The 23,888-nt window shown below is 43.4% G+C and overlaps 1 protein-coding gene across 1 annotated transcript in view; it reads left to right on the top strand.

The window, feature by feature from the left end:
• The window catches only part of LOC100733866 (angiotensin-converting enzyme-like protein Ace3), a 56,800-nt gene extending 34,871 nt beyond the window's left edge, over positions 1-21,929 (top strand). The window contains exons 14-21 of the mRNA XM_063242678.1: positions 13,756-13,892; positions 14,215-14,438; positions 14,581-14,725; positions 15,924-15,928; positions 16,507-16,600; positions 17,089-17,211; positions 20,936-21,120; positions 21,586-21,929. Of these exons, the coding sequence (XP_063098748.1) occupies positions 13,756-13,892; positions 14,215-14,438; positions 14,581-14,725; positions 15,924-15,928; positions 16,507-16,600; positions 17,089-17,211; positions 20,936-21,120; positions 21,586-21,929 (1,257 nt within the window). The remainder of the gene's footprint in view (positions 1-13,755; positions 13,893-14,214; positions 14,439-14,580; positions 14,726-15,923; positions 15,929-16,506; positions 16,601-17,088; positions 17,212-20,935; positions 21,121-21,585) is intronic.
• The last annotated feature ends 1,959 nt before the right edge of the window (positions 21,930-23,888 follow it).

The raw sequence follows: 23,888 nt of genomic DNA, 5'->3' as shown, positions 1-23,888 counted from the left end.
AGTATAAAGAAAAAAAAAGCTCTTTACAGCAACATCAAGAGATGAGTACTGTTGACATTTTGGTGGGTACTTTTCCAGCTCCTTTATATATATTTCTTTCTTGTTGCCGGGAATCAAATTCAGGACCTTGTGCTTACCAGGAAAGCTTTTATGCCACTGAGCTATATCCTCAGCCCTTCCACACATATTTTAAATGGATTCACACTATATTTGCACTGTGCATTCTTTTTTTTTGTTTTGTTTTTCAGATAACATACCTAGATCTACTTTTCAGGTATTTAAACGCCAAACCTGGAACTTGGCCAAATGGAAGTTGGTCAGTTTCCTGACACCAGCGGCTCCCCAGACAGCCTGACCTTTTTTATTCGGCATTTTGGCCCTGACCCTCTTCTGGGCTTTGCTGATGTCTTGACCCTGATAGAGTTCATTTCCCAATTCTTGTCCCTCAGGATCCTTAGCCTAAAGTGTTTACTTGTGCGTGCGTGTGTGTGTGTGTGTGTGTGTGTGTGTGTGTGTGTGTGTGTGTTGTATTGCACACAGCTTTGTTGTGCAGGTCTCTTTCACGGGGCAGTACGCGGAATTGAGGATTTTGGATTTGTAAGAGGATGGAAGTTTACCATTCAGTAGCGCAATCAAATGTATAAATGCAGCCTCAAAATCATTGCAAACTTCTGCTGTATATCACACGTTTCCCAGTGTGTGTTTTGAAAGTTCTTTGTCTGAAAGAGGAACTGGGGGAATTTGTGACCACCAATCCAACCCTACAGAGAATACTAAAGGACTTTCTAGAAAGAGAGGAAAAAATTCCAGAATTTCAGGAGCAGTGGCAGAGAGGCCTCAATGAACGGGGCAGACAGCGGAATGAAGCAGAAAAGTAGACAAACAACGAGAGGAAAATAGCATAACAGAAATGAGACAGAGAAGTTTGGCTATAAGCTCTAACATAGATGGCCTTGATACATTTTTTTTTTTTAAGGCAGAGTAGAGCAGGAGGTAGGGTCCACCGAGATGCTCTCTATTGGAAATATAATTAACCTGAAAAAGGATTTGTGAACCAAAAATCAAATGTGAGAAAACAATGCTCTGTGTGACAGGGAGCCAGAGAGAAATAGGGGCAACACAACCAGCACCTGCAGATAGGTTAGAAAGACATATTTATGCGCAATAGAGAATTACTCAGCTATAACGAGGAAAACCTGGAGGCTTTTGTAAGTAAAGGAATACAACTTGAGATCAAGTCCAGGAGTGAGAAGGTTTGGAACCATTTAGGTAAATAGCAGGTTGGCCCCCCCCCCCACAAAAATCTCAGGGAGTTAGTGGGACCCAAAATGTGCAGCGCTAAAGTGTGTCCCACCCTGTAGGTGGGAAAAGGGAGGAATAGTCTTAAAACAGAAGGCAGAGGATATTGTTAATAGTGTATCAGGTTTTAAAACCAACATTGTTCTCACTGCTGTTTAGGTGGATTATATTCTGTTCCAGTTGTCTACTTGTACTAGATTTGAGGGCACAGACAGTTATCCCAAAAACAAGATCCAGTACGGTAATCATCCTTAATTTCCTATTAACTTAATCTGAAGCCCTGTATAACTTACATTGTTTTATCATGACTGATCTTAGTTGAATCTGGTTGGTTAGATTGCTGTTTTGTATTGACAGATTTTATTCAAATCTGTTATGATTGATAGTATCAAGTCTGAGAGTATAGGCAACTACACTGAAGATGACAAATTCACTAGGATACCCACTCTGGTTTGACTATTACCTGCTTTTGAAGTTTTACACTGTCTACAATGTTTTGTTTTTATTAATATTGTTATGTACTGCTATATTCAATTATACTGTCTGATGATATGAACAATTCTATTGAAGATATCAAGAGACGACACTGTAACCATTGTAGATCACCTTGTACTGTGGTTTTATATGACTTTATCGTTTCATGTTTTTATACGAATTTGTTTTGTCTTGTCCTGATATGCTTTGTTTTTCCCTGTAATCAGAAAGGTTAGAAATATACGTAGAGACTCATGCATGTGTAGAACTTCTAAACAGTTTATGAGAACTGATTATATACTTCACGATGAAATGGACAACTACCTTGAAGACAAAGAGACACTGAGGTACCCAGTGCTGATTCTGTAGTGTCATGATGTGAAATCCAGCAATACCATTATTCTTTGTTCAGAGTGACTTTAGTCTGTTTTGTTTTGTTTAATTTCAACATAAATGAAGGTGTAGACAGCTAATTTGAAAAGAATGAGAGACACTATGACAGCCATTGTTGACTTCCCTATGGTCTGGTCTTGAAGACCTAAAATGCCTTCCTCATTCTGTTTGGATCAGTTCTATACTATGTTGTTTCATGTGAATTCGCTGTATGTGAAGATATGGATAACTATTCAGATGAAAACAAGAGACAATATGATAGACAATGAAGATCTCGAGTTGTCTTGCTTTGAAATCTGTGTCTCTTACATTGTTTTCTTTTGTTCTATTTTGTTATGTTTAATTTTACTCTCTTTAAAATGAAGTTTTAAAAAAGGATGAAAGATATTAACTTATTCTTGCTATTGCTTTATTTTACAGTTGGTGATTCCTGTTTTTCTTCTTTCCCTCAGCCTACCTGATACATTCCTTCTACTAGACTTTTTATATTGTAAGATTCATTTTCTTTCTAGGATACCCTTACGAATTTTTTTTTGGAGTGTGGCTAAGTAGCTATGAATTTCTTAAAATGCTCTTTGCTATAGAAAGACCTTATTTCTTCATCAATTTGAAAAATGGTTTTACAGGATATATCACGCTAGCTTGGATTTTTGTTTGTTTTTGTTTTGTTTTAGAGCTTGAACACTTTACTCCAAATACTCTTGGCCTCTAAAGTTTGTGTTGAGAAATCTGCTGTAATTCTAATGGACTTATCTTTATAATAATTTGTTGGGTTCTCTAACAGCATTTCAGAGTCTGCCCTGGTTTGGACATCTGGGTTGGATTTTGACAATAACATGTTATGGAGAAGTTCTTTTCTGATCTTGGCTATTTGGGGTTCTCTATGCCTCATTTATCTGTATGTGAAATTATTTTCCCATATATCTTAGTTGCTTCATCATTGCTAGCATAAAACTATCCCACACCCACAGTTAAGGAGGAAAGATTTATTTTACTTAACAATTTGTAGAGGTACATGTCCATAGTCATCTAGCTTAATCATAGGAAAGAGATCTATCATTCTAGTATAAACACAAAGACAAACCACATATTGACATAGGACGAACGTATACTAAATGCAACTATACCTTTAATAACAGTAGAAATAAGCCAGGCCTATGACACATGCCTGTAACCCTAGAAATTAGGCTGAGGCAGGAGGATTGCTATGAGTTCGAGACCAGCCTGGGCTACACAGCAAGGTCCTGTTTCAAAGAAAAAAGAAACAAAAAAATATTAAAAAATAATTCAACAATAATAGCAGAGAGAGAGGGGAGGAGCAAAGATGGCACATAGATAACACCTGGCTACAGAAGCTCCCTGAGATAGGCAACTTAGAATTCAACATAATACAAAGTCAGGAGCCCCAATAGAGGGAGATGAATTCTCTCGTCCCAAGAAGAAATTAAGGCCACTTGCTGACCATCCGAGGTCCCACTGTGACTTGCCGGGGTCCCACCATGACAACTTGCCAAGGTCCCGCTGCAACTTGCTGACTCATCCGAGGTCCCAACACTTCGACTCACTGGAGGTGCACTTGCATTGAGTCCGTGGGTTGGCAGAATCGAGGCTGAGTTGGCAGGGTGCCTACATCAACCTGTGGTGAGTGACGGGAGTGGAGCCATTCCATAAACAGGGGAGCTCTGGCAGATGACATTCTGAGACCCGGCAGGACTGGCAGGTACAAGGGGCAGCAGTGACTTCAGTCAGTTGTTCCTTTCTCAAATGGGATTGGTGGAGTGAGCTAGACCTGGGTCACATGACCTGGCTGAGACCCAATAGGTTATCCGAGGACAAGTCCCTACAGTGCTGGGCACACTAACCACACTGGCCCAGTCAGGCCACAGAGGTTTGGCTGGTCCAGAGGGGAGGCGGCACAAAGTAATACAGTACTGCAGGCCACAGCAGTTTGACTGATCCAGAGGGAGGGGCCAGCAAACACTGTCCCTGTCTGCAACTCACTAGCACACTGCAGTGTGAAGGGTCATCTAGCCAGCATGCTTCAGAAGAATTGTAACCAACAAAGAAAGAAACTGGGGCCTCCTGGAAGAAGCAAAAAAGATGGGAAGAGAAAGCAACAACAAAAAGTCCCCAGGCCTGAACATTGACACAGGACAGGTAAATACAAAAGAGAATGAGAACAGTAAACATGCAATATTAGACACAAGCCAGTGGACATAAAGAGATATATTCAGGACCTCATAGACGAGTTCAAAAGTGAAATATTTAGCCAAATAAAGCAAGATATAAGAAGATTAATAAAAGAGATACTAAGCACCCCTCAAGCAGACACAAACGGAAGAAGGGAGGAACTCAAACAAAGGAGAGAACCATTTGATGAAGAATATAAAAAAAATATAGAATACATGAAGCAGATTCAAAGAGATCACAGGAAATTAAAAACTCTATGGAAAGCTGACAAATCAGCTTGAAAAAAAACCAATGATAGATTATCCAAACTGGAGGACAATTTTGCAGTGTGGGAGTATGAAAGGAAAAACTCTTTAAAAATAACAAGGAAACAAGCAGTAACAATACAAAGGCTAGAAGATGACAAAAGGATCTATAACTTGAGAATAAAGAATGTAAATGAAGAAGCTAGGATACAAACAAAGGAATGACAAAGGTTATTCACAGAAATAATCAAAGAAAACTTCCCAAACATAGGAAAAGGAAATGATATTCTGATATATGAGGCATACAGAACTCCAGCCACCTACAACCAAAGCAGAGCTACACCCACACATATAATAATCAAGATCCCAGAAATTCAATATAAGAACAGAATATTTAAAGCTGTTAGAAAAAAGAAACAGATAACCTACAGAGGAAGGACCATCAGAATAATGGCAGACTTCTCAACCATCTCAAACCATCAAGTCAAGAAGAGCCTGGTGCAAAATATTCCCAGCCCTGAAAGAAATTGACCTCCATTCCAGATTGATATACCCTCCTAAACTGTCTCTAGAAATTAATGGAGAAACAAGATGCTTCCAAGACAAAGAGGAACTTGGGAAATTTGCAACCACCAGTCCAACTCTACAGAGAATACTGCAGGGCATTCTAGAGAGAGAGAAAAGTACTAAGATTCTAGGAACAGTGGCAGAGAGGCCTCAGCTCATGGAGCAGAAAACAGAATGAAGAAGATAAGCAAACAACTGATGGAAAAAAATGAGCATAACAGAAATGAGGCAGAGAAGATTTTATTCAAAACTGATATGATTGATAGTATCAAGTCTAAGAGTACAGGCAACTATACTGAAGATGACAAGACTCTACGATACACATTCTGGTTTGATAACTGCTGGTTTTTGAAGTTCTATACTATATACAAAGTTGTGTTTTTATTAATATTGTTATGTACTGACATATTCAATTATACTATGTCTGATGATATAGCCAATTCTACTGGAGATAACAGGAGACAACACAGGAACCATGGTAGAACTCTTTGTACAACGGTCTTATATGATTATTTTGTTTCATGTGTTTATAGGAATATGTTTTGTTTTGCCTTGCTTTGTTTTGTTTCTCCCTCTAATATACAAAGGATAGATATACATGTTAAGACTCATGCATGTGTAGAATCTATAAACAGTTTATGAGAACTGATCATATGACACATGAAGAAATGAACAGATGCTTTGAAGAAAAAGAGACACTAAAATACCCAGTGCTGATCCTGGAGTGTCATAATGTGAAACTCAGCAATAATATTATTCTTTGTTCAGAGTGATATTAGCCTGCTTGGGTTTATTCAATCTCAACATAATTGAAGATATGGATAACTGCATGTATGTTTAAGTGTATAGGATTGATAACCATATTTCTAAGTTTTTGTTGGATAGTTGAACAGAACTGGTTGCGGTCTCACTGTTTGAATTCCCACTTTACAAGTTCCATTTTTGTATCTTGAACAACTATTTGTAAGAAGACAATATATAATCATCAACTAGTGATTTCTTACTATTTTTTTCTTTAAAATTATATATTATTTGTACCCATTTTCTGTTTTGTTTAGTCTTTCTTTAAATTAAATTTTTTTTAAAAAAGACACTACAGTACCCAGTGCTGATCACGGAGTGTCATGATGTGAAATCCAGCAATACTGTTATTGTTTGTTCAGAATGATTTTAACCTGCTTTAGTTTGTTTAATCTAAACATAAATGAAGCTATGGATAACTGCATGTATGTTTAAGTGTATAGGATTGACAACCTTGTTACTAAGTTTTTGTTGGACAGTTGAACAGAACTGTTCACAGTCTCACTGTTTCAATTCCCACTTTACAAGTTCCATTTTTGTATCTGGAACAACTGTTTGTAAAACGACAACATTTAAACAACAACTAGTGATTTCTTACTGTTTATTTTTTTCTCTGAACGTATGTATTATTTCTAACCATTTTCTGTTGTGTTTAGTCTTTCTTTAAATAAAATTAGAAATATCAAAAAGAAATAATAGCAGAGAATTAACTAAATATTAAAGATGAATAAAGCTTAATGATTATAATAATAATGATGGAGGGGGCAGGGATGAGATGAGAGAATGAGCGAAGTAATTTTTGAAAAATAAATATGAAACAGAAAAAAGGAAATTAATTAGACAAAAGTAATCAATAATTAGATAAAAGGAATAGATAAGAACAAAAAAACCCAGCAAAACAAGGACAATAAAAAGCTTAAAAAGAGTTAAGCAATGTGGGCCTCTAGAAAATGGCAGCTAGCTAGGGGATCAGGTGGAGAGTCTTTCCGGAGAAATCATATTAGAAGCTAGAATATGACAACATGGAGAAGGCCAGACAAATGGATAATGATTCTTATTAACCAAGACAGTGCAGCTGGAGGATTTAAAGTAGTGCTGAGACTGTGAAGGCTGATAATGGGAGGCTGCAAATCCCGCACCTTTAAATCAACAAACTGACCCGTGGACCCAGCAGGAAAAGCTGTGTTGGCTTTTGGTGACTGCTGGAAACTGAGACCTAGGACCCCAAGAAGCAGCCAGGACTGCCCTGCTGCAGCAGAGGAGATCATGAAAGGCTCTGGAGCTCCAAAGCCGAACGCTGAGCAGATTTCTGACCGTTCCACACTGTGCTGGAAGCGTGGGAAAGGTGGGCGGCGTGGTGTGCAGTGGACCTGGGAGGAGGACCTGCGCTGGACCCTGGTGAGTATGGGGGACCCCGCGGCTGCTGGGGTTGGCCAGAGAACATCTTGGAACTGGGCCGTGCCCGCCACCACGGGGACATCAATAACACAGAGTCTGGTGGCAGACATCTTAGAGTTGGGCTGAACCTACAGCTCGGTGACATCACTGAGTCCCCCTGTAGGGAGGGCTGGTGGAAGACATCTTGAAATTGGGCAAAGCCTGAGTACATGCTGGCTTCAGTGTCATTCAGAGAACTAGTGGGAGACATCTTGGATTTGGGCAGATCTGCTGTTCTGGTGCTCCTGTCACAGAGAGGTCTGGAAGAGAACAGCTGGGATTTGGGCAGAACCCTGTGCCATAGTGACATTAGTCAGCTGCTTCTGGTACAAAGAGAACCGGCAGGAGCTACTGGGGCTAAACCAAGCCTCTGCTTGGGGCCCAATAAGCAGATACAAAATAGTCACAACTCAGTGACAACCAGAAAGTACAGCCTAATTTAGGAACTAACTGGCACAGAGGCTAGAGACTAGCCTGTACCGCCCCTGCATCCCAGCCTACCCCAGATAACAGCAAATTGGGGAGGACAGCAAAAATTCAAGTCAGCACGCTTCTGAAAGGCCCTAAGCAATTTGGAGAGGGCCAGAGAACCCCAGGACAGTCTGAAAGAAACCAGAAACATGACAAGAGATAAAAATTTTAAAAAATCTCCAGCTGCCCAACAAGAGAAAATAAGCCCAGGAGAAGTAAACACTGAAGAGAACAAGCACAGTAACCATCCATTGCTCAACACAGCATTAGCCGAAATTAAAAAGTACCTTCATGATCTCATAGATGAATTTAAAGCTGTACTCCTGATCCAAGAGAGGCAAGATATAAAGAGATTAATTAAAGAAATGACAAGCCCCGCCCAGGAGAACACAGATGGAAGAACTGAGGAAATCAGAAAAGAAAGAGAAACTTCTGAAGAAGAATTTAAACATAACTTTGAATACATGAAACAGATCCAAAGAGAATACCAGGAAACTAAAAACAACATTGAATATTGGCAAAATGCCTTGACAGAAACTAAAGACAGCCTTCTGAAACTTGAAGAGAGATTTATGGCATATGATCATGAAAGAAAAAACCTCTTAAAAATAACAAGGAACCAGAAAGAAGCAATTCAAAAACTAGAAGATGACAAAAAGATACATAACTTAAGAATAAAGAATGTGAGTGAGGAAACAGGAGCAACCAAAATGAAATACAAAGAATATTCACAGATATATTAAAGCAAAATTTCCCATGTATAGCAAAAAGAGATGATATCCAGATAAATGAGGCATACAGAACACCAGCTACCTACAACCAAAACAGATCTACGCCTAGACATATAATAATCAAAATTCCAGAAATCCACCAAAAGAACAGAATATTAAAAGCAGCCAGAGAAAAGATGCAGATTACCTACAACGGGAAAACTATCAAAATAACAGCAGACTTATCAACACAAACTCTTAAGTCAAGAAGGGAGTGGGGAGAAATATTCCAAGTCCTGAAAGAAAATAATATGCGGGGCTGGGGATTTAGCTCAGCGGCATAAGCGCCTGCCTTGCAAGCAGGCGGTCGTGAGTTTGATCCCTGGTACCGGCAAAAACAAAAAAGACCAAAAAAAAAAAAAAAAAAAGAAAATAATATGCAACCAAAGCTCATATACCCATCAAAACACTCTCTCAAAATTAATGGAGAAATAAGATACTTCCAAGACAAGGAGGAACTGTGGGAGTCCGTGGCCACCAATCCAACCCTACAGAGAGTGCTGAAGGACATTACAGAGAAAGAGAGGAAGAGATACCAGGATTCCGGCAACAGTGGCAGAGAGGCCTCAGTGAATGGGGCAGACAGTGGAATGAGGGAATAAGGTGGACAAATTATAGCAGAAAAGTGGAGTAGCAGACATGAGGCAGAGACAGTAAGCTATAGTCTTTAGTATAGACAGCTCTGAAACTCTATAAAAAAAAAGGCAGAGGTCATTGTTACTGGTGTATAAGGATTTAAAAGACACAGTAGTCTTATTGCCATATTTAGTTTGAATTTAATTTGTTCTGGTCTGTCCACTCATGTCAGATTTGAGGGCACAGACATCTTGACCCAAAAATAGCAGGTTATACCATGGTAACTATCCTTACTTTCCTATTAACTTAAACTGAAATCCTGTATTACTTACATTGTCTTCCTATGACTGATCTTAATTGAATCTGAATCATAAGACTATGGGTTGGCCTTGGCTGATTTTATTTGAAATTGGTATGCTTGTTAGTATCAACCCTAAAAGTAGAGGAAACTACTCTGAGGATGACAAGATGTAAAGGATATCCATACTGGTATTAATTAGTAACAGCTCTCAAATCCTACAATGCTGTCAAAGTTAAGTTTTTGTAAAAATAGGTGATACTATGTTTAACTATAATAAGCCAGTGTTGTGGACAAATCTATTGAAAATAACAAGAGAAAACATAGTAACTACGGAAAATCATCTATATTGTGGTCTTATATGTCTTATCCATTGCATGTTTTTCTAGGAAATTGTTTTGCTATCTTGCTATGACTTGGTTTTCCCTATAATACAGAGAGGATAGATATATATGTATAAATTCACACATGGGTTTTTTTTTAATTATTTACAGGAACAGATTATATAATGCAAGATGTAATGAACAGATACTCTGAGGAAGAGACGCTAAGAAACCCGAGGCTAATTTTGTAGCATTATGATATAAATTCTAGCAATACTATTGTTCGCTGATTAGAATGACATTGGACTGGTTTCTTGAGTTCAATTTCAGCATATGTAGAGATAGGGACAGCTATCACAAAGAGAATGAGAGATGTGATGGTAGTTGCTATTGTCTTCCCTAATTTGGAATTGAGGACCTAAAAAGCCTCCAATGATTTGATTAGTTCTATAATATGCAATAAGTATATAAAGTGGGTGAAGATGGGGACAACTATTTGTAAGAAACTAGAGACAGTTAGATAGACAATGAAGATCTCCAGTGGACTTGCTTTGAAATCTGTATTTCTTTAAATTGTTTTTTTAACTGCTTTGTTCTGTTTTGATATGTTTAACCTTACCTTCTTTGAGATGTAAAACAAATGTGTAGGACTGATAACCATATTACTGAGCTTTTGTTCGATCAGAGAGCAGAACGGTTTGTAGTGTCACTTTTTGAATGTCATTCTAAATACTTTAATTCTATAACATGAACAGCTATTTCTAAGATGACAATGTGTAACTTATCAATCAGCAATTTCTTACTGTTTGTTTTTCTGTAAGTTTGTATTATTTCTACCCTTTTTTATCTCCATGTATTTTTTTGTTTCCTTTTCTTTAAAAAAAAAAAATGCTAAAAGAAGAGGCACCAGAGATTTAGCTCTGCTGCATAAGTGCCGGCCTGGCAAGTATGAGGTTTTGAGTTTGATCCCTAGTGCAAAAAAAAAAAAAAAAAAAAAGCCAAAAAAGAAAAGGAAAACACACTCACACCCTAAAAAAAAGAGAAGGTCCAGCTGGATGTGATGGAGCACACCTGTAAATCCAGCACTCAGGAGACTGAGGAAGGAGGGTCATTGCAAGTTCAAGACCAGCCTGGACTACAAACTGAGCTCAAGGCCAGCCTCAACTACATATTAAGACCCTGTCTCAAAAAGGAAAGAAGGGAAAAAAAGAAAGAAAGAAAGAAAGAAGACCAAAAAATCCAAAATCCAAAAAAAGTCCCCTGTGCTTTTGAATGAGTCTTTGCTTTCCAGGGTCTGCAGCTTTGGCACCCAGAAAACATGAGGAGGGACAGTGAGTCATTGTTGAGACCTGTTTTGCTTCCACACTTACATTTCTGTATGGATGTTGGACGCTGCCCTGCCTTTTCTGCTGGACATGGGCAGTCAATGGTGTCGGCCTGGAGGCTGCGCTCACTCTAGCAGCTCCCACTTTCCTTGTCCCTCTGTGCACCCCAAGTCAGTTTTCTCCCACTAGCTTTCAGCCTGTGGATTTGTGAGGTGTCCCCACTCCTGCTCCAGAGGCCCCTTTATATGCCCAAGGCCATGGCAACCACCCAAATGGAACTGTACCATTGCTCATGTTAGAAACACAGCTGAATTCCGAGGTAGATGTAGGTGGGGTGAGAATCAGGCAGTCTGCTAGACCTAATGCCTGTACCTGCAGACCCAGCCCTTCTCTAAGTCATAGTTGCCTGGTCTGGTTTCTCAGCATGGAGTTTGGGACACCCACATCCCTCCTGGTCTGAGCTTAAACTCCCAGGGGGCTCTGGCCAGCCTGCACACCTTCACTAATACATCCTGGGGCCATCTCCCACCCAGTCACTGCGGAAGGGTGACACCAGATCTGCTCTGCAGTTGCTCTGGGCTCAGTCCCAAATAATTAATCCCTCCTCAAATGGCTCTGGGTTAAATCCTCTCAAATGTGGCAGGCACCAAACTGCACTTCCTCCCCAACTTCATCCTGCTTTACAAAAGGGCCACTTTCAGAATAAAATACTGTGTTTTTGCAGTTTATAGTAGCTGAGGGCTTCTCTCAGTGTCTCTCCCTAGAGCCACCCCCATCTCTCCTGGGCAGATGCCCCTCCCAGGAGCTGAGGGGAGCTTGGAGCCCTCCCCATTCCTGAACCCCTGCACTGGTTCATCTCTCTGGCTTTGCAGTTTCCAGTCTTCCTAGCAGCTCCTTCCCCATTCACCTCCTTCCTTCTCTTCTCTACATTGTAGTTTGACTCTAGACCCCGGAAGTCTACACTTTGCTGGCAGCCTCTACTCCACCATTTTAGGTTTCCTACTTTTTACTTTTGATGATGTTCTTGGATGCATAAAGATTTTTAAATTTGATGAAGTTCAGTTCGTCCTTTTGTGCATGTGCTTTTCGTGTCATGTCCAGGAAATCAATGCCAAAACCAATGTCATTAAACTTTGCCCCTGTCATCTTCTAAAAATTTTATTAGATTTTTCTTTTTGGATTTCATTGTATTTTGAGTTAGGTGCCGCAGATGACCTCCTCATCTCTAGCAATTGAGAGTTGCCTTTCGTCCTGTCCAATTCAGCTCTGTATTTTGTATTTTCAATCTTTGTTTTGTATTTTCACTATGTTTTTATCATGCATGCATGTTTTCAGGCTTGAAGCTCACTTCCCTATGAGCTCTGTTGAGCAGTTTAACCAGAAGTGTCACTGATTTTTGTCTTGCTTTTCTTGTATTTCAAATATATTGTGACCACAGCATGTTTGGGGATTGTTGGGTCAGGTTCTCTGGTCATGGTCACAACTCAGGTGGGCGTGGGCTGAGAATGATACAGGACAGGGGGCGTCTGTGAGTGGAGGAAAATGGGAAGGATCTCTTTGGAGGAAAGATGGAGCTGCGCTCCTCAGACCATGTGTGTCAGAGTACTGGACAGGAACCAAGATGTGGCAGAGGGCTGAAGGCTGTGGCTGGTGCTGAAACACACATGGACAAGCACCCTGACCCGAATATCTGCATCTGTTTCTACCCTGCTGCTCCCTTGACTGCACACATGTAATGCTCAGCTTTTCTGCAGTAGCAGGTCTAAAGGTGAGAAGAAATGCTTTGAATAGCTCCAGGGATGAACATGTGTCCCGCGAAAGAAGAAAAGAAAGACCAAAACATGTGAATATAAGAGGGCAATTCAGATGAACACAAACAATTGGGTTTGCAGAGCCTGAAGACGCAGAAATGTCACTTTCATGTATTTATCCACACTCCATGTACCCATCCATCATTCTACCCATCTATTTAGAGGCAACCCTAGCACTTGGGTCTCATCAGTCTCTGGTTCAGATCCAAGAGTGGCTCCACTGAGCATGGTGGCACACACCTGTAATCCCAGCACTTGGGAGGCTGAAGAAGGAAGAAAATTGCAAGTTTGAGACCAGCCTGGCCTACAAAGTGAGCTCAAGCCCAGCCTGAACTGCATAGCAAGACTCTGTCTCAAAAACACATTAAAAAAAAAAAAAAACCAGGGGATTGGGGATTTAGCTCAGCGCATAAGCACCTGCCTTGCAAGCAGGCAGCTGTGAGTTCAATCCCCAGTACCCATAAAAAAAACAACAGGGGCGCCAATCCCACCGCACTCTTTCTACTTGCAGATGAACCCAAGTGGAAAAGAGGAGTTCTGATTTAAAAGTCCAGAGTCCTAAGTTCTCTGCTTGGCTTTGTAGCTCACTGTTCTGAACCTCAGAGGAGACCTCCTCACCAATAAAACTGGGACAGTTTACCAGCGGATGGGTGGAGACTCCAGATTGAACACTCCATGCCCAACCTTTAAACCATTGCTGTCATAATATGGAGTTTGCTTGTGAATGGCACAGAGCTTCTCCCAGCTTTGCTGTTTTCTTGGTCATGGGAACAAGATGCACTTCACCTCCTTGGGGATGCTATCTGTTCCACCTGACTTCTGGAAAAAGTCAATGCTGGAGAGTCCGACCGATGGGCGGGCGGTGGAATGTCAGACCTCTGCCTGGGACTTCTACACTGGCAATGACTTCAGGTAACTATCATCAACACTACAATTCCACATCCTCCTCCCATCCCACATCTGCCTGTCATAGGCCACATAAGGGAGGAATAAGCAGATGAAGGCCCAGCCAAAGGAGTGGAGATGTAAGCCAAAAGTACAGAAGAGGAGATGGACGTGGAAGCCATGGTCTTGGTCACTGATTGGATATGGGGCTTGGAGTGGGAAAAGATAGCAACCAAAGCCCTCTGATCTCCAGCTTGTTCATGCCAGATACTTAAAGAGGATGAATGGAGAAGTGTGCCAACCTTCCCAGGTCATTTTCATGCTCTTGATCCTTGTCCTTTAACTCTAGGATAAAGAAATGCACTGAAGTGACCATAGAAGACCTGCTCTCAGTCTTCCAGCAGATGGTTCATATCCAATACTTCATGCAATACCAGAACCTGTCTGTAATTTTCCGTGAAGATGCCAACCCGGCTTTTGAAGAGGCTGTGGGGGCAAAGGTCACACGCTCTTCCTCTTCCCACAGGCACTTGTCTACCACAGGCCTGATCAACCTCCTGCAGCAGGACTCAGGTTGTGGGGACCAAAGGGACAATAGGAAGGCAGCCTGAGCCTGGGGTTGCAGCTTGAGGGGAGTGGGTGGGGCCATCCAGGCATGGGTAAAGGAAGGGAGAGCTCTGGAGCCAACCTCTAATTGCCCTGACCTCATCCCCAGAGGAGGAAGTCAATTACCTGATGGGCATGGCCCTGCAGAAGATTGCCTTCATCCCCTTCAGCTATCTAATGGACCTGTATCGCTGGAGGGTCTTTGATGGCACCATTGAGAAGAACATCTACAACCAGGAGTGGTGGAACCTCAGGTGGGAAGGTGCTGCCTTGGATTTTCAGCTCCATCCTCACACGTGACCACCATTGCCAGAGGGTGATGTTGGCCTCTCCTTTTAAAGCAGAGTGGGGTACAATGTTGGTGAATCTCAGGCTATGAGAAGCCCCAAGGCAGTGTGGGATGTTTGCAGCCAGCAGACAAAAGCACCCATGCTGTAGTGCATAGAGCCAAATGTGGGGAATCCTGAAGCCTCCTTCTGAATGTGACACTGGCACTGAACTGGTCTCAATCTCTCCAGCTTTAGTCTCATCTGTGAAAAAGGCATCCTGGCAGGTTCCCCCTGCTAACTGGTAGGCTGGGAAACTCCCATCAGGATTGCTCCTAGAATTCTTCAAGAACAGAAGATTGACCACAAGGCAGGCCCCCTCACCTCCCTACCTCCCTCTTCCCACAATGAGGCCCAGAGTGAGACAGATGAACAGGGCCTCAGCACTTGTCCTCTGGGAAAGAGTGACCATAGGAGGGAGGCAGGCTCGCTTCCCTAACACACAGGCCTGGCTGCCAGAGGCTTGGCATCCCAAAGCTATCAAAGGAGTCCACCCACAGTTAGGCAGGGCATTTGGTTGGATAATAATACGGATGAGCAGGGCTTCTCCATATCCACCAGGTGTCAGAATGACTGGCTTAAGGCTGCTGGACACAGGATGACATGGATTACTGTGTAAGACCTGCAGCTCCTTTGCTATCGCTCTGTGTTGTGCTCATTCAAAATGGTCATTTCCCAGCAGTGGTAGCCAGCACTGACAGGCCACATGTCCAGGCTGAAGTCCCACCCTAGCAGGGGCAGAACTGGGTGCTCCTCCTGCTCCTGTTGTTCTCCTACCCCCAGTCCATGATTTCAAGGGCATATCTCTGGTGGACTGGGCAATGCCCGGACCTTGTTTCCTCCAAGAGCACTTCCCCTCACTACCCCTGCTATCTGAGGTATCCACAAGGACATTGTCCTTTCTCTACCAGCCACGCCCACCACCAACCAGCCAATGAGCCCCAGGACTGAGTGAGGGTTTGCTCCCTGGACCTTGAGCCAGGAACCCACAGAGGACCTCACAACAGTCTACTCACCCCTGGGAATGAACCAACAATACAACATTGAGTTGTATATGGGAGCATAGACATTGTCAGATCCCTATGATGGATCATTTTATTCCATTTTGTAGTCATTGTATAAGAAGACTCAGTGACAGTCCCACAATCTCCCACAGCAGCACAGTGCAGAGGAACAAAACAGCCTCACCTAGTCAGTCTGCCAGTGACTAGTGCTGGGTCCTAAGGCCACTTCCTTGATATCTAAATCTTGGTTTCCTCATCTGTACAATGCACACAATAATAGTAGTACCATGCCACAGGCGTGTTTCTCTGTTGTCTTCTTGGCACTATTTACTAGAGGAAATTACCTCATTACTGATCCAAAATCTGTTCCCTTTCATTAGGATGGATGCAAGCAGAGACTTGGCCTTGCTCCTTTCCTCTGTGACACCTCTCCAGAGACCAGGCCTGTGTTGAGAGAGTGCAGGAGTCCATAAACACAGCTCAGTGCACAGAGGAAGTGCTCAGTCGATGTTATCTGCTCTTATGGTTTTATTTTGATTCCCGATCCCAGGTGTTTTCAGTTATTGAATGAATGAAAATATGTCCACTGTTATCTGCATGCCAGGTCCAATTTCAACAGACACTCACAGGAGCTTGGAAAAACCTTATGTTCTGAGATCCTTCAGGGGCCTCTAGCAGGACCTTGTTTTTCTCCTGGCGGGTTAGAGTACCAAGGCCTGTGCCCACGTGTTCCTCGGATAGAGGATGACTTTGACCCTGCTGCCAAGTTCCATGTTGCTGCCAGTGTGCCCTACATGCAGTAAAGCTCTGGGCCCTATCAGCAGAGTCAGCTCTGGAGGTGGGCTTTGGGAGGCATGGGATGAGGCTGATGGTCTCTAGCAAGGCCCTGGGTTCAAATGCTACCCGTTCCTCTGCCTACCTCTTCCCACCTGATTGTACAGCCTTGTTAGGTCTGTGCCCTGCAGTCCTTTGGGTTTCTCCATTAGATCCTGGGTGAAGGGCAGAGAAGGTGGGAATATTCTAATCTAAATCCTCCCTGCTGCCACCAGGGGAGAAAGGAAAGGGGAAGGTAAGGGTAGGATTCACCACTGGTTCACAAAGGTACACAAGGAAGGTCCTTGTATTCTAGGCCAACGTAAGGCAGGACCTTGCTCAGGCAGCCTGCACTCAGGTGGAGTGATTGTTGGCATGCACCCATTGGCCTTTGCAAACTGGAGCTGCCTAGGCTGAAGTGGCCTGGGGTTTCTCAACCCTGATCCTGTCCCCCAACCTGCCCTTGTGTTCCAGATATTTCCTTAGCACGGTGCTCCAGTTCCAGTTGCATGAAGCTCTGTGCAATGCCTCGGGCTACGTGGGTCCACTGCACCAGTGTGACATCTATGGCTCAAAGATAGCTGGGAGGATCCTCGGGTGAGTGGCCTCTTCCCTCGTTTGTCCTCAGCTGCTCTGTCTCCCTTGGATGCAAACCCTGCTCAAGACCCCCTTTCCTCACCCAGCCTCCTTGGGCTACCAGGGCAGAACTTCACTGAGCTTCCATCCTGCTGCTAGATCACCCTCATGTCAGACTGCACTCTTTCCTACATGAATTGGAGCACGTTTCTTCTTGCTGACCACTTTATGGTCAGACACTATTGGGCCCTGTCTGCTAAGCACACACATATAGACACACAGACACACAGACACTCGCACAATCAAAGCATCTTTCCTGCTCTGTGGTGTTTCGTTTTGTTTCATTTTGCCCTTGAAGTAGACTTGGAGAGTCTGGGGAACCTGAATTCAAGGTACAAAGCTCTTAAGGCACACCAGGCTCTCTGATGAGTGTCCTTACTGTTTCATACTAGTAGCACTTAGCTTTGCAAAATAAATGTTATTATATGACTTTTCAAAATAATGCAACCAAAGGTCAGGGAGGTCACAGGATAGCGATTCATGGATGCAACAAGGAGGAATTCTATGCTTTGAACCCAGAGCTGACTCCAAAACATTGTCTTTCACACTGCTGCCTCCATCAGTTAAAGGATAAGAGCCCGGGTGAAATTAACTTCAAGTCTACACCAGCAACTGAGATGTGTATCTCATACACTGCTGTGGGCTTTTTTCCACTGATTTCCACTAATTTCAATGTGTCTGTTTCCCTAATTGGTCAAGGTTGCTTTAAATCTTATTCGTGTTCCCAGAGGATTCAGAATGTCACCTAATTTAGTATCCTCTGCATATTTAATGAGCGTACTTGTGAGTCTACCATGCAGTACGCTTGTAGCCAGCAGGCCAGATGGAGTTGCAGGACTGGCTCCCTGGGCTTTATTCACAAGGCGAGAAGAACCATGCATGACCTACATCTCCCTTGTCTATTTGCTGTTTACCATTTCTTACTATGAGGGGACATTCTGGATGATTCCTAGTTTTGAGCTTTTCTGAGGATCTTCAATATAAACGCACCTCTCTCCTTGTTGTATTCTTATCCCCTCATGTATTCCCTCAGCAAAAATGTACTCGTGCCAGTGCCAACCAACCACCATGAATCCAGCAGGGTGAAGGAGATCTGAAATAATTAGACTCCACACAATGAGAGAGGTGTGGAAGGCCTTGGTGGAGGGTTAAGAGATTGTGTTTGGAGAATAAGGAAGGATCTCTGTACTAAAGAAATAGCAGATGTCTGTTTTCTTTACATCAACTCACTTTATTTCCTCCTTCTCCCACCTCCTTGATGGGGCATTTCACCTTGGTCATTCTTACCACTTCCGTCCTCCACCCACCCTGGGTGTAGAGGGCTGTCAGGGTCTGACTGGCTCCAAAGAAGATGACCAGTCATACTCCACCCTCGCTCACCAGCCCTCCTACATTACCATGCAGACCCTGATCCAGGAAGATACTGACTCTTCCAAACTTAGAGCCTTAAACATCATTTTCTTGGCAGTGGGCAGATGAGAGGCTCCTGAGAAATGAGGATATTACAAGCTTTGTGAAAGTTGAAATGGCAGCAAAGAGGAATGTGGGGTTCACAAGGGAGAGAGAAAAGACAAGGTGGGGGCTGAGAAGAAGGAAAAAGCAGCTGTTACTGCACCTGGCCAGGTTGGCCTGCTGAATTATACACCAATCACTGAGCAAGTGAGCATCAGAAAAGAGAAGGAATGAGAGGAGTCACTCAACTCTGAAGGCTAGGACATGGGGATATCCATGAGCTCAGGCATGGTGTAATTGGAGGTTAACTAAACGTAGGGGTTGGGTAGGTAACTTAATGGTAGAGCACTTCACCTACTAACAAAGCATGAGGCCTGGGTGCAATCCTCAGGATCACCACCAAAGAATAAATAAATGAATAGATAAATAGGTAAAAGTGAGATGGGTTCATTTTAAAGAGTTTATTCAGGACTTCTCTGTTTTACAGCAGGGCAGAAGAAAGAGGGGTTTAGCTGCTCTTTTGCCTTTGTGAAATGGAGTCTTGCTGTGTAGCCCTGGTATATTTCAAACTCTAGACCCCAGACACTTCTGCTTTACCTTCCAAATTATATTGAACCACAGGGAGCATTTCACTGAACCCGACATGCCTAATGCGTCTTAAAATTTGATTTTGCTACCTTTGACTCATCCTCTTAAATCTAAACACCCTGGCCAGGTGTTGGGAATGGAGAGTCAAAGTGGACCCCATTTAATTTCCCAAAGTTGCTCTACCTCAGGCAGCCTGCAGTGTTCGGTGGGTCTGGCTTTGTCCATGACCCAGAGATTGTCACTTTAGACTTGAGGGGTTCCAGGCAATGCTGGCTGACAGCTTTACAGTCTCTGGCCTTCTGTGCTTTCTCCACCAGCTGCAGACTGGACTCAGCTCACACATCTCTTCACATCAGCCTATAGTCTTCTTTCTGAATGGTTAGATTTTCAGTAACTGAAGATTCCCTCTTCTAGCTTTTTCTTTTTTTTTTTTTTTTTTTTTATTGGTACCGGGATAGAACTCACGACCACGCGCTTGCCGCTGAGCTAAATCCTCAGCCCCACTGTTAGCTTTTTCTTTTCACCCAAGATAAAGCATCTGACCAAATCCTCTAGTCCAGGGCTTTGTTTTGTTTTGTTTTTAATTGTGGCAGGTTTTTACCTCAATTTTTTCTATCAGTCTTGACAATCTTTTCCCTTAAGTTTTCAGGGATCCTAACTACATTTTTCTGCATTAGGGTCTGCCAAGAATCCACTATTCTTTAGTTTCCCAATCTTCTTCCTTCCCAGTTATTAAATGATGTGTATTACTCTTTGCAAGTTACAAAGTTCTCCTTAGTCATTAGGTGATTTAATTCTCACTGTGGGGAAGTTTTCATGGAACCATTTACTGAAGAGAAAATGCAGTCTGTGAGAAGCTTTAAGTTGTATGCCAGAAGTTACAGGTGCAGAAGTAGCAGGGCTGGGTTTACAATCTGGATCTGTGTTAGACCAGACCCTATTGGTGCCATCTGGGACTCTAGACCTCACCTTTTTATTGGGCAGATCAGGGAATGAGATTAGCATCTCTACCAGCCACTGCCCTGCCACAAGTCAGGCTGAAGAGCCTGGAGCCCGGGCTTTGGCATAGCCTGTACCCCTACTGAGCAAGTGCAATGGGCCAAGCCAAGGTTCTACCACCTGCTACCTAGTGCTGGGTGTGTCTTGAGACAGCAGAAATTTGTGTGGTGCTGCACGTGATACACAGAATATTTCCCACATTCTTGAGATCTTGAACCTTCCTAAACTGTGTAAGACCAGAAAGGATTGAAGAGCTGCTTCTGCCCACTGACACTGAACATTTCACAGGAAATTGTGGCTCAGACTTTATGTCTATTTGAGTCCAGGAGAATAATGATCACAACTGTCTAATAAACATCAGTGGCAGTTAAAGATTAACATTTATTGCCTCTCAGCATTGTAGCAAATGTATAAGGCAGATACTGGTATTATCTTGATTTTATCAGTATTGAAGCTGAGTCCCAAATAAGTACTAAGCTAAACTTCAAACTCAGATGAGTATATTTCAAAGCTGGTGATTATGTCCACTATGCTGAGCTCTGTGGGAGGAGTCTGGTTGGCAAAGCCTGGAGGGACACCAAGTAGTCATAGCAGTACTTGTGGACACCCCCACACATGGCCTTACAGTTATTCTCACACCTTCCAGGCATGCCCTGAAGCTGGGCTCCAGCAAGCCCTGGCCAGAGGTTCTAAAGGAGCTGACTGGGCAGTCCAATATGTGTGCAAGTGCCCTCATGACCTATTTCAAGCCACTGCTGAACTGGCTAGTGGCTGAGAACATGTGGCAGGGTAAAATCCTAGGATGGCCAGACTACATCTGTTCCTTTTCAGGTTAGTTAATCTGATTCTGAGCCCAGCATTAGTGTAACCCTAGGCTGTAACCTGCTCTTCCTTGGGCCATTCTCTATGCCAACTCAGCCATAACTCTCAGGCTGTCCATTGCCCAGCTTGAGCTGGCACAGCACTGCTGCTAGCTAACTTTTCTGTACTTGGCCTGAGTATAGCCATGCCCAGCCCTGGCTCAGTTGCTTCTTGCACACCACCCAGCCAGATTGCCAGGCTGGTGTCTGAGCACAGGGTCAGTATCTTGCCTCCTGACTAGGTTCCCTGGTGTATGTCACCTTACCCATGCCCATATCTTTCTCTTCCTTCTATTCTTTCACATCCTCCTTCTCACCCATAACCTGAGGCTGAAGGACAAGTCCAGTAGCAGTCAGATCCCCCCAACAGCTACAGAAAACCTAGGACCCCCTTGCTAGGCCCACCTGCTCTGTGAGATGTTCCTGTCTTCTGCAGAAAGAAGTACAAACAAAGTGGCATTACTGGGTCTGCAGATGAAGCCTGACCAGGTTACATTTGGGCTGTGGATACTTCTGGGTTTGAGCTTTGTCATGTTCCTGGTGCTCCTGGGTATGGCCTACAGACTGGACTTCCTAGAAAAATGGTCAGGAGACCAAGACGTCCCAATAATCAGCACTTATGCCTACTTCCTGAGTGTGCCCATGGAGCTCCGACAGGCCGCTCGAAGACAGTGGATTCTGCTGGGCCTCTTCTTGATCCTACTGCTGTGCACCATCAGCCTATCTATTCGGATCTTCACACACAACCACAAGAAGTCTTCAGGGATGAGAGCTGACTAGTAGAGCAAGGACTAGCCACCACTGACACTGGTGAGGCTGAGGGACAGGGAGGGCCTGAACCCTGGAGGGTGGATGACAAAGAGGGAACAATCTTAAGGCATACTGTCCACCTATGCTTGCACCTGTGCAACTGAGACACACCTGGATACATGTAGTGTTTTGATTGTGTGTTTGAAAACCCAAATGTGAGTCTATGTGCACAGGCAGCAATTCTGTGTTCCAGGCCACACTACCCACCTGCCTCTGCAAGGTTCGGGATCCACAGTTTTATTGACCTAGTAGCTATGTCCTTTGAACTGGCTCTTACTCCACAACTGATTCTTCAAAGAGCCTAGATTTGGCTTAAGAATGCAGCTATAGAGTTTGGAAGGCTATGTGGGATTTGGCTGGCTCTGCAGAACCCTAGAACTTTGTTCTAGTTAGAAAAAACACCTTGCTTCAGTCCCCTTACAAAATGTTCCCAAGTAGCCCTGGACATTCCTTTAAACATGGTAATGTCTAGTTCATAAGCACTGTGTACCATGCATCTCTTCACTGATCTGGCCCTGTGTTTGGCTGTGTAATGTGCTGTGGTACTAATCAGCTCTCTGTGGGCCACCTGAGATCCAAGTAGTCTCACAAACTGCCCCGTGGTTCTTCCTAACCCAGCACAGGCCCTCTCTAATGGAGACAGTGGGTAGCTGGGCATTAAGCCAGGCATGATTAATGATTGACTTCTTTAATATTTAAACAAAGCTCATCTCCAGCCACTCTGCTCCGGAGATGGCCTTGTTCAACACACACACCTGCCGCCTGGCTGGTTGCCCTGGGGAACAAGCAGAGGACAAACAGCACCTTTCCAGGCTCAATAGGGGTGGGGGAAGATAATGAGAAGAGAGCTGTAGGAGGATATATGAGACATTAGTGTTCTAGGAATAGGCCTGAGAAAGGATGGGGTGGGTCCCTTCCAACTCTTCCTCTCCAGTTTGTTGGCCACAGCGATACCACACCCAATATTTTAGGACTGGCTAAGTCTGGACTAAGGCTCCAGGAGTTCCTGAGAGTCCTGAGAGCCACTGTGTGTCAGAAAATAGGGGAAACTTCAGGGGAAGTATATTATAGTTAGAAAACACAGAGAAGGGGCACCAGAGCTCCTGCTGAGTTGATAGGAAGATGGCCAAATGACTGCAACAGCTCTCCCCAGATTAAGGATCTGAGCCTCAAAGTCACAAGTTCAGGGCACAGAGGTAGCACACCAAGGTCTCTATGGCTCTTTTCTCTTCTTATATATATATATTTCTAGACATGTTCCTATGTTATGACTGAACCCAAGTACTTCCTGCCCCAATCCCCAATTCCATAGCACTTTCATTTGTTGTGTCTGTGGCTGTTTTTACCTTGCTGTACTGTAAAATTGTTATTTGTGCCAATGATTAGCTGTTAAATACCCACGTCAGGAGTATATCCCTGTGTAACATTTCTAGTAAGTGAAAATGTTTGAATGAGTAAAAGAATGCATGGATGTCCCATTGCCCAAGTCTCTCCTCAGAGCTCAGCATCCTACACACTGAGCCTGTGAAAACCACCTCATTTTTCCTCCTCAGCCAGCCTGACCCTCCACACACAGGGGGAGCCAGGACACTTTTGCCTTTCTCCAGGAGGCCACACCAGCAGCCCTCTCATTTCCCAGCTACAGTGGCCAATGAGGCTTCCATCAGGCATTGTGGTTCTGCGTGGCAAATGCACACCTAACCAGGACCCCTAGACTACACCAGATTCCAGCAAAAGCCTCAGTGAACCTCCTTGGTCATCCTTCCCTCATCACCCCCTCATTTAAGGTTTATTTTGCCCAAATATGTCCTTCAAAATCTTCAGGTTTCTTCCAGAATCTGTTATCTGCTTGAGAACTTGGTTGCCCACCAATTAAATCTAGATACTAAAAATGGCAGCAGAGAGTTTTTATCAGTTAACCTTTACCCC

Source organism: Cavia porcellus, unplaced genomic scaffold, assembly GCF_034190915.1.
Source record: "Cavia porcellus strain 051 isolate PalLab524CR breed Dunkin Hartley unplaced genomic scaffold, mCavPor4.1 scaffold_32, whole genome shotgun sequence".
Classification (NCBI taxonomy): domain Eukaryota; kingdom Metazoa; phylum Chordata; class Mammalia; order Rodentia; family Caviidae; genus Cavia; species Cavia porcellus.
This window is presented reverse-complemented; position numbering and strand designations above follow the sequence as displayed.